Source organism: Camelus bactrianus, chromosome 4, assembly GCF_048773025.1.
Source record: "Camelus bactrianus isolate YW-2024 breed Bactrian camel chromosome 4, ASM4877302v1, whole genome shotgun sequence".
Lineage (NCBI taxonomy): Eukaryota > Metazoa > Chordata > Mammalia > Artiodactyla > Camelidae > Camelus > Camelus bactrianus.
The window spans coordinates 71,681,236-71,696,339 of record NC_133542.1 but is presented as its reverse complement, the minus strand read 5'-3'; the positions used below and the strand labels follow the sequence as shown (position 1 = coordinate 71,696,339).

At 54.7% G+C, this 15,104-nt stretch overlaps 1 protein-coding gene across 2 annotated transcripts; it reads right to left on the bottom strand.

Moving 5' to 3' along the window:
* Positions 1 to 276: 276 nt before the first annotated feature.
* DOLPP1 (dolichyldiphosphatase 1) lies at positions 277 to 9,589 on the bottom strand. 2 transcript variants are annotated; one of them, XM_010951238.3, is made up of 8 exons: positions 9,304 to 9,560; positions 5,732 to 5,832; positions 5,385 to 5,469; positions 5,187 to 5,286; positions 4,858 to 4,956; positions 4,204 to 4,332; positions 3,630 to 3,719; positions 277 to 1,760 (listed from the first exon to the last, which is right to left on the bottom strand). In XM_010951238.3, the coding sequence occupies exons 1-8, from the start codon at positions 9,377 to 9,379 to the stop codon at positions 1,724 to 1,726; spliced, it is 717 nt and encodes a 238-aa protein (XP_010949540.2). In that variant the 5' UTR covers positions 9,380 to 9,560; the 3' UTR covers positions 277 to 1,723. The 2 variants fall into 2 exon arrangements, with proteins under 2 accessions (XP_010949540.2, XP_045369850.2); XM_045513894.2 differs by lacking the exon at positions 4,858 to 4,956 and having other exon boundaries at positions 9,304 to 9,589.
* Positions 9,590 to 15,104: the final 5,515 nt, after the last annotated feature.

Below are 15,104 nucleotides of genomic sequence, written 5' to 3'. Positions count from 1 at the left end.
TGAGTGGGGGTAACCTGAAGTGAGAGCAATGGATTTACCGAGGACTCAGGGATGCCCAGGGCTCACCAGACAGCCCTGTTCCTCTCTCCTGCTGCATTCTGGGAAACATCACAGAGGCCATTCAAACCCTGGCTTTGGGGGCTGGAGGGGACTAGATGTCTCAGAGATACTGAGTGATTTTCTAGTCTTCACCATATCCTTGCCCCTCAGGGTCATGTGTCCCCACAGCTGCGCCCCAGCCTCCTCTCACGAGCTCAGTCAACGTGCTCAAGCTGCCAGAGTTCAAGATTTTATTTTAAAACAATAGTAAACAATTTGATTTTTCTTATGTCAAACCACCTCACACTTGGCTTGTCTCAGGCCAAAAGTAAAAAACAAAAATAAGAAGGGAAGGAAAGGAAAATGTGGACACTGACCAACCTTCCCCAGAAATAGGCCCCTGGTCCTGGCATCTGGAATGGCTTTGGACACTGTCTTTAACAAATGAGAAAAGAAAGCACCAAAATATTGTGCTTCAGCAGCAGATTAGGAACCTCCACAAAGAAAAGGCAGGGTGGGGTGAGGGGGGATTCGAACACAGGTCCCAAGCAGCCTGGTTCAGTTCTAGAAGCTTCCGAGTCTGGAAGCATCTCTTCTCCACTCCATTTGAAACTCCATTTCAAAGCGACTTTGAGACTGGGAGGAGCCATCCTCCGAGCTGGGCAGTGGGGCTCTGTAAGCCCCCACACCCAACACAGGCTCAGGGCGACTCGAGCAGGTTCCCAGCAGCTCGGAGCCAGGCAGGGAAGGACAATGAATGTTCAGAGCACAGAGGAGAGGGAGGGGCCGGGCCAGCAGGCACCCACGGGCCCCCTCCTCTCACTGGCTCCTGGTTCCTCTGCATTTTGTTCAGGTGGAGATGAAGGCGAACCGCTACCAGATGGCAGGACAGAAAAGAGCTGTAAACAGCTTGGGTTTGCTCACCCACATGTGCAGGCTCTTTTGTCAGAAAGGGACCACTGTCTTGGGGACAGGGGACCAGAGAAAGCCCTTGTGGTGCAGGGTCAATGCGGACAGAACACAACAGCAGCCGCCAGATGCGTGCGCTCTCTGGGCCCGGCCCCCACACAGGAAACACTGAACGAGGTTCTGGAATGGCATTGGCGGCAGGGAGGGTGTGGCGTGCTCCCTCCTCCGGGGCCCCCAGGCCACCTCTTGGGCCCAGGGAGAGAGGATCTGCCCCCTGGGGCCCGGACCAAGGGCCTGGGAAGCTGACCTGGGCCCCTCCGTACATAGGGCAGCCACCGCAGAGCAGGCTCTTCCGGCCCCATCTCCAAAATCCCGCTTGCTTTTGACAAAACCAAAAAATAAATAGTTTGTATTTTTCACGCCACCTGGATTTCCTGGCCCTGGGACCCAGGGGTGCAAGCCCTCCTTCTCTACCCCACACCCTGGTGCCCAAGCCAAGGGCACTTTCCGCCCGACCGGGAGCTGGCAGCGCAGCGAGAGTCTCAGGCCGTGAGGTCCCCTGGCAGCAGGCCCTTCAGGGTCCTGGTTGAGGGGCTGGCTCAGCCCTTTGGTCCACCTTGTTCATTAAAATTAAAATAAGAAAAAAAAAAGGCTCCACTTGGTGACTTGGATCTGTAGAGGTCTCTGCCTTGTCCCTCTGTCTGTCATTCCATCCATCCTGCAAGTCGCATCGTGCAGGCCAGATCTGGAGGTTGGACCCGGCCACACTCACCGGTCACTGCAATTTGGTCCCCAGCTTGCGTTGTCTGTTCCTGCAAAATGGGGGTGGGTGTCAGATGAGGGGACTCCTGGTATTCAGTGACCCACCCCCTCAGCTGTCCCCTCCCTACCCACAGTCCCATCAAAATCAATGAATGTCCACCCCACCCCACCCCGGTAGCCCTAGTGTTTGGCTTGAGCTGGGACAATCAGAGCTCCTGCCCTGGGACCTGGGACTTGGGCCACAGAGAGGGGCAACATCTCTGGCTGAGCCTGTATTGCAAGTGCCTCAGCTCTGGAGTCCAGGTGCAGAGCCAGGAGGCCTGGGCAGGGGTGGCGGCCAGGATGACAGAAGAGAGGTGAGACGGACCTGGCTGGATTCCAATAAGCACAGGGAGTTCCCCACTCATGGATAAGCCAGCAGTTGTGCTATCAACCCAAGCAGATCAGAAGACAGTGACTTCTCCGTCTGGGATGTATGTAAGCAAAGGTTGGAGAACTATTGATGGAGGTTAGAGATTGGATCTGAGTACCTGATTTGGGGGTGGGGCTACATCCACAATGAGATCAGGAACCTGAGGGAAGCAGGGATAGTCCCACTTCCTGGAGAGCCTGGCTGAGGCTCAGAAAGGAGGTTGGGGCTCGTCTAGAGTCCCAGCTGAAATTCAGAAACCTAACTGCACCCACAGATCCTGTGTGACGCCCCCAGCCTCATCCCAGGGCTGGCCTCCTTGTTCCCTGGGCTCCAGCCACACCTGCCTCTGTTTGGTGGACTCACCAAGCTTTGTCCTACCTCAGAAGCTTTGCACACACTTTTCCCTATGCTGAGGGCACTCCCTGCCAAACCCCAACTTCACCAGGCCTGCTCCCGTCCCAGTCAGGTTTACCTCACCTGTCACCTGGCCCAACCACCCCACCCCAACATCACATTCCTGTCACAAGCTCTCAAGCCCAAGGTGCTGATCACACAAGTAGATGCCTCATTCCTCATGTCTCCCTCTGCCAGCCACTGCCTTCACTCTGTGCCCACCCCCAGCACACAGCCTGGCACAGACCAGGTATGCCTGGAAATTTTGGTAAAGAAGGCATGTGGTAACCAGCTGGGCAGGGCAGTACCTGGAGGTATGGGGCAGGCAGGGCAGGGCCACTCTGGGAGCTAGGTGGAGAGCCTGGGCCAGCTGGGGCCTTCCGCCAATAATGGGATTGCCTGCCCTAACCCCCTCAAATCCCCTTTCCTCACGGATCCAGGGCTTTAGCCTTAAGTTCATTAAGATAATTTGAACCATGATGTACTGGCACATTTTCTGGCTGCTGCGACTCCCTACCCCGTCCCATGTTCCCTCTCACCAGGAGCCCAGTATTCCTCAGGAAGCCTCCCAGGCTTACACTGAAGCCCAACCTCACCTCAGCTCCCCTCTGAACCTGGGGAGAAGCCAGGCCTTCCCCACCCCAGCTGGCACCCCACCCAGGATTTGGGGTGAGTGGAGAGGAGAGTTGAGTCAGAAGGCTCCAAAGCTAGATTCACCCTGACTTGCTGTGCAACCACGGGCGCCCCTCACTGCCCCTAGGATCACCCCCCATAAGGAAGTGTCTGGACTAAGCAGTCCCAAGGCAGGGTCCACACACAGGCACCCTGGGAACCTTGGCTGCCCCGTTCTCCGGTTCTGAAGCATGGCTCTGGGCCAAAACAGCCTGGGGTTCCAGCCCAGCTCCCACACCCACAATCTGCAAGTCCTTGGTCAAGTGACTCCTCTCCTCTCTGAGCCCCAGTTTTCTCATCTGTAAGATGGGGTCCAGGGGAGGATTTCATGAGATGGTATAAGAAAAGTGCTTAGACAAGTGCCTGGCCCTTGGGGAGCCTTGCAAAAATGGGGGCAGAGCTTCCCTAGGGCTACCCAGTAACTGCTGTCCCCTGGACTCACCTGGCTTCTGCCCGGGTTACTGTGTACTCAAACCAGAGTACGTTGGGAATGAGGCTCGTGTCGCGGATTAGGAAGAACTCAGAGACAGGCCTGGGGAGACAGACACCCAGAAAGTCAGGACCGTATCAGGGCATGAGTCTGTGCCCCAACCAGTGCCTGGGCCAGGGGTGCTCCCTCCTCTGAGCACTCAGTCTTTGCCTGGCCTGTGACCCCAGGGCCACTGAGAGACCCAGACATGTCACCCATGTGACACTCAGGCAGGGATACTGCCCCACGGTATACACAGCCCAGAAGGACTCGGACTGCTTTCTAAGTCCCTCAGAGGCTAGGCAAGGACCGAGGCCAGTACCTTGGTTTCTGGGCTGAGGAAACCCCTGGGGGAGGTGGAAGCCAGGCAAGCGGGGCCGGCAGCCTTATGCCCACCAGAGGCCTGGGCACTAGGGCCTCCCAGGGAGACAGGGTCAGGGCGCATGGGTCCTCCCACTGATGGCCCCTTCTGCAAGAGGGGATAGGAGCCATGATGTCTGGGAATGTGGGGGGAGCGGGGACAGCAACAGGGGCAGGAGACAGTTACCAGGCTGCTATCCTAGGAAACAGTGGGGTGAGGACCTCCTGGGTGAAGACGAACCAGGCAATGGCCATGAGGCCTCCAGCAACGCCCCCATAGAGGACCTGGCTCCAGGTGTGATACAGCAGGTAGACCCTGGGCCAAAGACAGGGAAGTTCATGAGAGCCAGCCAGAGACAGGCCTGCACAATCCCCCCCACCCACCCAAATGCATGCACATGGGGAGACATACACAGACAGGACAGACTCATGCGACCACACGGACTCAGATCTACTTTCACAAGGAGGTGGGGATTTGGACCCCAACAACTGCTCCCCTAACTCTATAAGTGAAAGGATGGCTCGGCTGAGATTTGCCTTTCTGTCTAGCCCTTGAACTCAGAATTTGTCTGCAAGGGGCTCCTCCAGGACACTGGGAACAGATGGCTGATGTATAGGTGTCCCCGGAACCATGGGCCCAGCCAAGAGGAGAGAGCAAGGACTGGGCTGGAAGGGGCAGCTGGAGCCCTGTCCCTTTAAAATGAGACAACAGGGACCCCCTTCTCAGCCTTGCCCTACAGAGTCCGGGACTTGGGTCCATAGTGGGGGCCACTAGGGACCAAGAATCCAGCAAGACCCCAGTGGGCCAGGTGTGGAGCGGGGGCTCTCCTCCCCTCTGTACCTGCTGTAGGAGACTAGAAAGGCCATTGTGAGGAGCCCCAGGGAGAGCACGTGCCTCCAGAGCAAGTCCAGGAATCTGGCGTTGTTCGTTTGGTGCATTCTGGGAAAACAAGCCTGTCAGATGGCCTCAGTCCACAGCCCGGAGCCAAGGCCTCCCAGAAGCCCCGGCCCCATCCACATGCTCCCTAGGCATCTTCTGCCTTGTCTACAGCTCCTCCCACCCCCAGGAAAGGCCAGGCTCCAAGGGGTATCCAAAGGGCTAGCAGTGAGTCCCTGGCAGAGCCCAGCCTGGGCCAGTTCAGGGACACCCCAGCTAGGGCAGAAGCTCACCTTAAATACAGGAAAAGGAAGGAATAGACGGAGAAGAACCACATAAACTGGGAATGGCTGGAGGGCATCCCGTATTTGGTGCCCACTCCCATGTGGGGGCCTAGGAGAGAGAGAGCAGAGCATGATGGGAAGAGGCAGGCCTCCCAGCAATGCCCCCACCTGGGGGACCCCCTCAGATGGCCACAGCCTGGGCCCTACCTCCACAGGGCCGTGGCTCCTGGATGACGTGTTTGATCAGCCAGTTGACCCCCTCATTCAGTGCCAGGCCCCCGAGGAACGAGATCTGCCAGGGAGATGTGTGGTCAGCAGGGCCGCTGTATGTCTTCTGGTCACCACCCAGCCCAAAGACCGTGGCCTCTGACTAAATCTCCCAGCCCAACTAGAGAACAACCTGGAACCAGCCAGGAGGCTCCACACACCTCAAGAAGGGTGGAGGCATGGGAGGGAATGCAAAGCCCCTGGGATGGACTGGGGTGGCCCCTCCTCCCTGGGGTGGGAGCGCTGGGGAGCAGCGGGGCCGGGGGGCGGCAGACAGACTCACTCACCGTGTGCAGCTCCCTCTTGAATATGATGAGGGTCACAAAACCAACAATGATAAATATGGGACTGAGGCTCAGGTAGGCAAGGAGGTGGCCAGAGAGATCACCTGGGCAAGATAAGGAGCACAGGATGAAGACAGAGCATGGCCATCGAAGAGGGCCCGGCCCCCAGCAAGGCAAGCAGGACCTGAGTCAGAGAGGCTGTCCCAGCTGGGCCCAGAATGCAGGACCAGGCAGCTGTGGATGCCTCAGTGCACCAGCTGACCACTCCACCTCAGGTATGGGCACAGCGTGTCTGGGTCTGTTTACTGAGCCCTCAAGTTCACAGATCGTGAGGTTAAAGCAGGTGCCTTGACTGTCCCCATTCTATAGATGAAAAGACTGAGTCGCATAGGGGTAGCATGACTTGTTCAAAGTCACACAGCCAGAATGAGGTGGGATCTGACTAAAATCCAGGTCTCTGGCCTGGTCCAGGTACTATACCCATCACTCCGCTAAGCAGAAATCTAAACCATCCTTGGTCTGTACCAGGAGACAGCCCAGAGGGACACAGGTGTCTCCGGAACGCAGTGCTGCGCTGAGGCTGCCCCAGCTAAGCCCTAGGGCTCCGGTGGAACCTGGTATTCTCTGGACATCATAGAAACATGGACCTACACTGCAAACCCTGACAGGGACCAAGGCCAGGGGCAAAGAGAAGGTTGCACTGCCCACTATGGCCACCTGTTGCAGTAACAGCTTCTCACCATCCCCCTACTGGCAAAAAATTAGCTACCTATTGAATATCTGCTTTTTATCCACCAACAGGCCCGGGAGGGAGACAGTGTGAGGACCACGAGCCCCTTTGAGAGGTGAGGACCCTGAAGCCAACAGACGAGAGCCACTTACCCCCTTGCTCAAGGGCAGAATCCAAAGGCCGCCCTCGTCATCTGAGACAGGGCAGTTATGTGGCCACTTAGGTCAGAGGGCATGGTTCAGTTCCTGTGTCAGCACTTGCTGGCTACATGACCTCAGGCAAGGACTTTACCTCCCTTAGACTCAGCTCTCTCACCCATGAAATGGAAATCTTACTACCCACCTCCTATAGTTGTGGGAGCTTTGGTGTGACCAGGCCTGTGACACACCCAGCTCAGTCCCTGACACCCAAGATACTACCATGTTGGGAGAACCCAGCGTGGGAAATGGTGCCACCATGAGCCTGGCAGCAGGAAAGTGCCCACACAGGACTGAGCCTAGGTTCCAGGCTGAAGAAATGGGCACACACCCGGCCTCACTCACACTCACACCTACCCAGGGTAGGGCTGACTGAACTGGCCTGGGAGAGCAGGCCAGCAACACAGGTCCAAGTGTGGGTGCAGCCATAAGCCCGCTGGATGACACTGGGTGAGGCCCTTCCCTTTTCTGGGTCTCTGTCTCCTCATCCAGACAATAGCTCCTTCCAACCCAGAGATTCTGGGTCTCTCAGCTGCCCAGCTGATGCCCAGAGCACTGGGTCATGAGGACAGGAAGTAGCTGGTACCCCTAAACCTTTGGCCATTTCCATGGCCTATCCCACTGCAAGGCACTACCCTTGGGACTTCCTGCAGATGCTGTTGGCCACTCTGGCTTCACCATTTCTCTGATCGAAGCCCCTCTGGATAAGTCCCACCTCAGCCCTGCTCATCAGGCCCTGCAGTCCTGGCCCTGCTTCCCTCCCACCCTCTGCTCCAGTTCCAGGGAGCAAAGTCTAGTTCGCTGAAAGCACTGTGCTCTGTCCTACTTCTGGACCTTTGCACACACTGTTTCCCCCACCCGGGATGCTGTCTAGGTTAACGCAACATAAATTAAGTACCCATCACAGCGGGGGAAAAAAAAAAAAAAAGACACATTCCTGCCATTGCCCAGCTCTCAGAATCTATAACCGGGGCACCATTCTTGACACCACTCGTAAATGCAGATATCCGGCCAGTGGCCAGTGTCTGTCTCACCCTTTCCATGGGAGGCTCCATGAGTGCAGGGATAGGATCTCTACACTCCACTCAATCCCTCAAGTCCAGCACAGTGCCTGGCACTTAACTGGGCTCAAAAATTATGTTAAATGATTGGAGAATGGATGAAGGAAGCAAGGGTCAGTGTGATGAAGCGTGCAGAGGAAATGTGCAGGGATTCACAGAAGAGTTAGCACACGACTAGACCTCAGGGGAGGCCCCCAGGCTGAGCCAGGTCTCTCCTCCAGGTACCCACAGTCCCTGCAAAGGGTCCCTCATCACAGCCTGAGTCATGCTGCTCACATCTGCCAGATTCCTTCTCCTCGCCATGAGAACCCGAGAAGCTACTCCCAGGCCAGGGAGGGGAAATCATGAAGGTGCTGAGGCCTTAGGCAAGTCCCTTCCCCCACCCAGGCCTTGGTTTCTCTCCTGTAAAGTCGAGTTTTTCACAGTCCGAGAGTCCCAGAGATTATCGGCCTGTTCACCATTCTAAATACAGAGTAAGCCCAGGGCCTAGCATTCAGGAGGCGCTCAGTGGATATCAGCTGAAAGACAGTGAATGGTGGGCGGGCAGGCAGGCAGGCAGACGGTAAGGCCACCCCTTCCCCAGTATAACCCACAACACCTAGGGTCAAAGTTCCCTGGCATCCAGCCCTGGGGCCCTCAGTAGAGCCAGGTTCTCACATCTCTGCCTATAAGAGCAGCATGAGCAGACCCTTCCAGGAGCAACCAGAGCTCAATGAGGGGGCCCCCAGCCTCACCCAACACCCAACCATCTTACCCAGAGATGGCAGGGTGAGCTTGAGAGGGTCCTGGGAAGGTGGGATCTTGTTAACTGCAGTTATTTATTGAATGCTTACTGTATGCCAGGCACTGCACTCAGCATTTCTCACACCTCCTGTTTTCGATTCTCACACCACCACTAGAAGGGAGGCACTGTGATTAGTTCCACTTTAGAGAGGCACAGAGAGGTGAAGTCACTTGCACAAGGCCTCAGCCTGAACTCTGACCCCAAGGCCCAAGCTCTGCACCACTCTACTAGACCGCCTCCAGAAAGGTCACTACAGGAACTCCCAGATGGAAAACCCTGCGCTTCTACGAATGTGTCTGATGGGAAGCTCCAGAAGTCAACATCCCGGGGGCTGCCTGGCCTCGATTTGCACACTCCTAGCAATGGGGATCTCTTTCTCACAGACAGCCCAGAAGCACTGTTCGAAGGAAACAGGCACTCCCTACATGCCTGGGATAGAGTCTGGCCTCTCTGGCTCCAGGAAGGCCGGCAAGAAAGGCTCAGGTCCAGGCTAGTGATCCTTTCCCGCTTCACACAGACCCTCACCCCATTACAATCCACCCGAGCCCCTGGACCCGGCGGGGCTCCCGGGTCGCGCAGCCGCAGAGTACGCGAGCGAACCGCTCAACGATTTCGCCCAGCTCATCGCCGCACCACTGCGCCTGCGCGGCGCGCGCGCCGGCCGAACCCCTCCATGGCTCACTATTTGACAGTTCCCACCCCGGTCCCGCGGCGCCCCCTCCGCGGGCTTGCGCCGGCCGGAGGGCCCGGGGCTGACAGGCTGGCCCCAGGAAGGCGTCCTCGGGGCTGGGGTCACCTTTTACCTGCAGGATATTCGACGTGGGTGAGGGTCACCGGCCGCCATGAAGCGGGGAGCGAGCACTGTCCGTCCGCTGCCATCTTACCCGGAGACCGGGCTTCGCCGAGCAGCCAATGGGGAGCCAGGGGGGCGGTGGCCCTGACCTATCACGCCAGGGAGACGCCACGCACCCAATCGGAGGCCGATACAGGTAGAGACGCAGCCATTCAGCGTGCAAGCCGTGGGGCTGGCCCGTGCGTCGAATTGGAAAGCAGGGCCCCTCGGAGCCTGCGAGCCGGCCAAGCCGGTGCCCAATCTGGGGTGAGCGCAGGTAGATGTCTGGCCAATCAGAGAAGAGGAGGGGTTTAGCACACAACAGAGAGCAGAATAGCCAATCAGAAGGTGAGACCGGCTCGCGGTGTGGGCAGGGCAGGCCAATCAGATGTTAGCTTCGGGGGCGTGTTGAACTTTGGTGGGAGCTTTGGTTTGGCGGAGACCTGAGCCGAGTGCAGGCTTCCTCGGTACCGGGAGCCCGTCGGGGGTCTGCGGGACCTGGGCGCCCATTAGAGCTCGTCCTCGAAGCGGGGAGGCGGCCTCGGCATGATAGGGTCTGAACCCACTTTCAGTTATGAGTAAACTGAGGGCAGAGACCCAGAAGGGACTTGTTTTCCTTTTCCCTTTGCTGACCGGCAACAGAGCAAGTCTCAAAACGGACCACCTTTCTTCGGGGCGAAGCGCACAGTTGGCGCCCCAAATGCTTTATGGAATGGAAGCTTAACTGGTGCTAAGAGTGGAAGCTTAATTGAAATTAAGAAAGACTCTGTCACTCATTTCATTCAATTAGCACGTTTATTGATTCAGTCATATTTATACTGCTTAATGAATCATCTTGGGAGCATTTTAAATGAGAGGCTGGTTTTCCGCCTACACCTCAGTTTTCCCAAAACATTCCTCTCAGTGTCCTACAAGGCCTTGTGTAAACAGCCACACCTTACCACCCACGCCCCTTTTTCCCACTGCCACTGTCTCTCTGGCTAGACTTCAGTACTTACAGTCCAGGTAAAGTGTCCTGGCCCCACTTGTATCCTAGCCTTTGCACATGCTGTTCTGGCTGCCTGGAATGCATCACCTCTCTGCCCTGCTTTGCTTGGCCAAGTCTGTCTCAGGTGTCTGTTCTCCCTGAGAGGTTTCCATGGCCAGGAGGGGGGCCTCCCCTGGGCTCTCACAGTTGCATCTCCTCTCCTACTTCAGTGCTGACCTCACTGGACTGTGATTGGTTCCTTGTCTGTCTCTCCGTTGAACAACTTTTCGAGGACTTCACGCAGCACTACAATCAGCTTGTAGAAAATGGGGCCCAAGTTGATCCAGTAGATCTGAGTTGGAGCCTGGGAGTCTACATTCTTATGTCTTCTGGGGTTCTGAGATCAGTGGTTCCAGCCACAACTGGAGAAGACCCGGGCAACATGAAGACAGAGCCTGTTATGTATTGAAGATGGGCCCAGACCGATGCTAGAACAAACACCTGATAGACAGCAAAAGTGCTTATGAGAAGTGAGAATACAGCAGAGAATTCCACTGACCAGAGTGGCTCACTCTGTGAGTCTGCCAGGCAGCTGGAGTCAGTACCATGGGCTGGGCTGAAAGGGCTGGGGGGATGATGGTGGCTCAAAACCCACTAGCAAGCCAGGAGGTCCCAGCCCCCCCACAACTGTACACAGCTACCCACCCAGTCCAACCTGGGCTTGTCTGGGTCAACTGGCCCCACTTCCCTGTCACCTGCCCTCAGCTACCTCAGGCACTGCCATTATTAGCCTCTGACAGGCAGGATGTGTGAGGAGTGGGCTGTGAGTTTCCCAGAATAGTCACCTGGGACGGAGCAGCCATCCCTGGTTAGAAGCCATTTCACAGATGAGCAAATCGGCCTGAGAGGCCAAGCCCTTGAAATCCAGGCCTATCTGACTCCAGAGTCCTCTCACCTCAGGGGGAAATGTTCTGTAAAAAGTGATGAGGGTGAGGAACTGCAAAATGAGAAGGAGTTATCTGGGGTGCGGTTGCCCTGGCAGAGGGATGAAACAGCACAGGATGAAATGGGCAAGAAAGAGGCAGGGGTAAGGTGCTGGGAGTGTGGGGATCGGCAGGGGCCTGGCCTCCCAAAACTTTGAGGGCCCACTACTGGTGAGTACAGAGGGGAGCTTGAAAGATGGTTTAGTTATTTGGTTTGCTTTTGCTTTTGCAACAAATTCAAATATAACATTCATACAGGAAAATCCAGAAATCAAATGTGTATAGCTTGATGAAGCTTCACAAACTAAACAAGCCTGTGTAAGCAGCACCCCAGATCAAGACCCAGAGCCCCAGAAGCTCCTGACACCCCCTCTAGGCTAAGATGACCACCATCCCAGCTTCTAACACTATACGTTAGGTTGGTCTGATCTGCATACTTCCTGTAAGCAGAATCCTACTGTATGTACTTTTTGCGTGTGTCTCCTTTCACTAGCATTATGTTTGTGAAATTTTTGACCATGCTGTGGCCTCTAGTTGTAATTCACTCTTGCTGTTAGTATTCCATGGTGTAAACACATCATAGTTTATTTTCCATTCAACTTTTGATAGATATTGGGATGTTTCCAGGTCTGGGGTTTTAGGAATAGGGCTGCTAGGAACATCTTAGTGCATACCTTTGGTGTACGCGTAGATGCTTTTCCGATGGAGATGTGCCATTGCAGGGTCCCACAAGATGGCAAAGATGACAGTTCAGACCTGCCGTGTAGACGAGGAGCTGGGTGGTGCAGGCATGAATGCTGTGAGGAGACCCCTGGGAGGCTGCAAGAGCCACTCGTCTCCTCCGTGAGCTGACGGGTGGACCAGTGATGCACCTGGTATCACTCAGCATCCTGGGATGTGCTCCATCCTTAGTCACTCGTGTTATCTCCACTACAGGCTGCGAGGCAGCTCTTAATGTGCCCACTTTGTAGCTGAGGACAGTAAGGCTCTGGGTGTCCCACCTCAGAGCCTGACTGTCACCTGGCCAGTGTGTGGCAGAGTCAGGGTTGAATCCAGGTCTACCTGATAGGCAGGACCACCTTCTGAACCACCCTGCATCCCATCAACCAAACTGCAGGCTGCCTCCTCCCACTGTCCAGAGGAGTCCTCAGACAAGCCCCAGCTGTCCCAGGCAGGGCCGGCCTTTCACTTTGACCTCTCCTCTGGCAGGGAGTTCACAGACAGGGTGGCCCCCAGATTAGAGGCACGAAGTCTAAGTCTGTGCACCACACCCCAGCCACACAGGCTTGTGCTCAGAGTCCTGAGGAAACTCTTCCCTTCTCTAGGGGTGGTTCCCCGAAATGTGTCAGCTGCCACCCCCTAGATTAGAGGTTCATTCATTCACTTCAGGGACTATTTGAGTGCCTCAGTGGTGCCAGACCATGTGTATGTGTCAGTGATGAAGAGAGAAAGGTGGGGAGGAGGAAGGACGCTGCCTTGGAGAATCTCCCATTCCCATGGGGGTCATGTTGCTCCTGGATCCCAAAGATGCCAGTAAGAAAGACAGACGATCTCAAAGTAGGAGTGACAGTTTTGGCTTCAAAACCTCTGAGAGGAGCCACTCATGGTCTGTGTGTCAGAATAGAAGCTTCTGGAAGTCAGGGCCTAGAGTTCCAAACATCATGGGGCCAAGTCTTCGAGACACATTGGCTCAATCCCGTGGGCCGCAAGTGCCTGTGGTTTGTGGCATGTGCTGACTGCCATGGTGTAAATACTCTTTTGTGGCCACTTTCTAGCCACCACCATGGTGGTTCTGAACAAGCAGTTAGGGAGAGATGCAGTCAGCAGATGGGGTGGGAGCCGGCGCCAGGGCACTCTGCCGCTGCCTGTGCGGCATCTGGCACAGTGCTTGGCACACAGTAGGTGCACAGGAAATACAAACGAATGATCCTTCTTCGACTGTCCTGTTGCATTTGTCTGTGCACCCTGGGAGCCATTTCCATTGTGATTGAAAGGACTGTTTACTGAGCAATTGATGTGAACCACATCGTGGGCCAGAGATAACACCATGGATCTTATCCTCCACAACCCACCCCGCTTCACGCTGCATGAGAATCAGCCTCGTGGGTGATGGGGCAGAAGCCCTACAGCTGTTTGTGGCCCAATGTAAACTCAAACAACTCCAAGGTGAAGGACATCGGGCATGGATAGAGCGTTGGGCAGGACTCAGGAGACATGAATGTTCATCCTGGGGCTGCCAGAAACTACTGTATGCACTGGGGAGGTCATCCTCCCCTCTCAATTTCCCTCTCATCAACAAGGGGGCTGGAATCAGTTACCCACTGCTGTGTATCAAGCCAGCCCAAAGCCTAGTGCCTTAAGACCATCACCATTTTTTAAAATTTTACCTATCTATCTATCTATCTATCTATCTATCTATCTATCTTCCCTTAACGGAGGTGCTGGGAATTGAACCCAGGACCTCGTGCACACCAGGCACACATTCTGCCTCTGAGTTAATTATACCCCCACCCTAGACCATCACAATTTTATTGTTCAAGATCTGCCACTTGGCAGAGCTCAATTCAGCTGGGTCACTCATGCAGCTGGTGACTTGACTGGGCCTGTACAGTCCAAGGGGCCTCCCTCAAATCTGGCACTTAGGTGGGGCTGCTGGCCAGGGTGCCACATTCTCCTCCACGTGGCTTCCCCAGCAGAGTAGCCAAGGTTTTCATGGCTACAAACACTCTGCAAGAGGGCAAGTCCCAGTGCACCAGGGCTCACCAAGCCTCTGCTTGCATCACATCACTCTTGTCCCACTGACCAAAGCAGGTCACATGGCCAAGGTCAGAGCTGACATGGGACAGAACTATACAAGGACATGGATTCCAAGAGGCATGATTGTTGGGGCTGTGATTCTAATAGTCCACTGTCCGCCACAGAAATAAATGGGCCAGGATTCCCCTGAGGGCCTTCCCAGCTCTGTCTCTGGGATTCTGAGCTTCCTGGGAGTTGTTATGCTAGAAAGGACGTGCTCAAAGACTGATTTGGGGTCAGGGGGGTGTCTTAAAGACCCAGGAGACAGCTCAAAGGTTCTCCTGCTTGTCAAATATGTGACCAAATGAGCATCAGAAAACTGATTGTAACTGATTGTAAATATCGAACAAAAAAACCTGGGAGTCCATAGTGGTATTCAAAAGAGAAAAGGTAAAACTTATTGCAGAATGCTGTTCAGCAACAGAGAAATAAAATACCGATACATGCCATAAAATGGATGTATCTCAAAAACATTATTCTGTGTAAAGAAGCCAACCACAAAAGACCATATATTGGATGGTTCCATCTTCTGGAAATGTCCAGTAAAGGCAAATCTTGAGAGAAAGTAAATTAGTGATGACCTGGGGGCTGGGGGATTCACTACAATTGAGCACAAGAGGGCTTCTGGGGGTGATGGAAATACTCGAACGATATTGTGGTAATAGGTACACACTTCTGTAAAGTGATTAAAAACAAATGGTTAAAGTGAGTGCATTCTTTGGCATACAAATCATACCTTTATAAAGCTGTTTAAACCAAACACTTATCTGCCAGCATTGGAGGTAATCATATCAGCTTGTGTCTAGAATCGGTAAGGGAAAGATTCAGACATCTATCCTCCTTTTAGGTGGAACTGGAGTCCATTTCCAGTTGGCTGAGAGAAGCTTCTTTTCAGAATCCCAGCAGATATTAGAGAGCTGTTGATCATTTTTAAGGTGTGATTATGGTATTGTGGTTATGCCAGAGAACTACCTTATTTTCAAGACCTGCTTATTCAAGTAGTTTAGGAAGGAAATACAAGCCTAA

What these genes read in the sequence shown, in the direction of transcription:
- DOLPP1 (XM_010951238.3), bottom strand. Translation starts at nt 9,379, where the DNA reads ATGGCAGCGGACGGACAGTGCTCGCTCCCCGCTTCATGGCGGCCGGTG. An exon ending in GGAGCCACGGCCCTGTGGAG is followed by an intron (nt 5,287 to 5,384) that starts GTAGGGCCCAGG and finishes TCTCTCTCCTAG; the next exon opens with GCCCCCACATGGGAGTGGGC. An exon ending in GTAACCCGGGCAGAAGCCAG is followed by an intron (nt 1,761 to 3,629) that starts GTGAGTCCAGGG and finishes CCCATTTTGCAG; the next exon opens with GAACAGACAACGCAAGCTGG.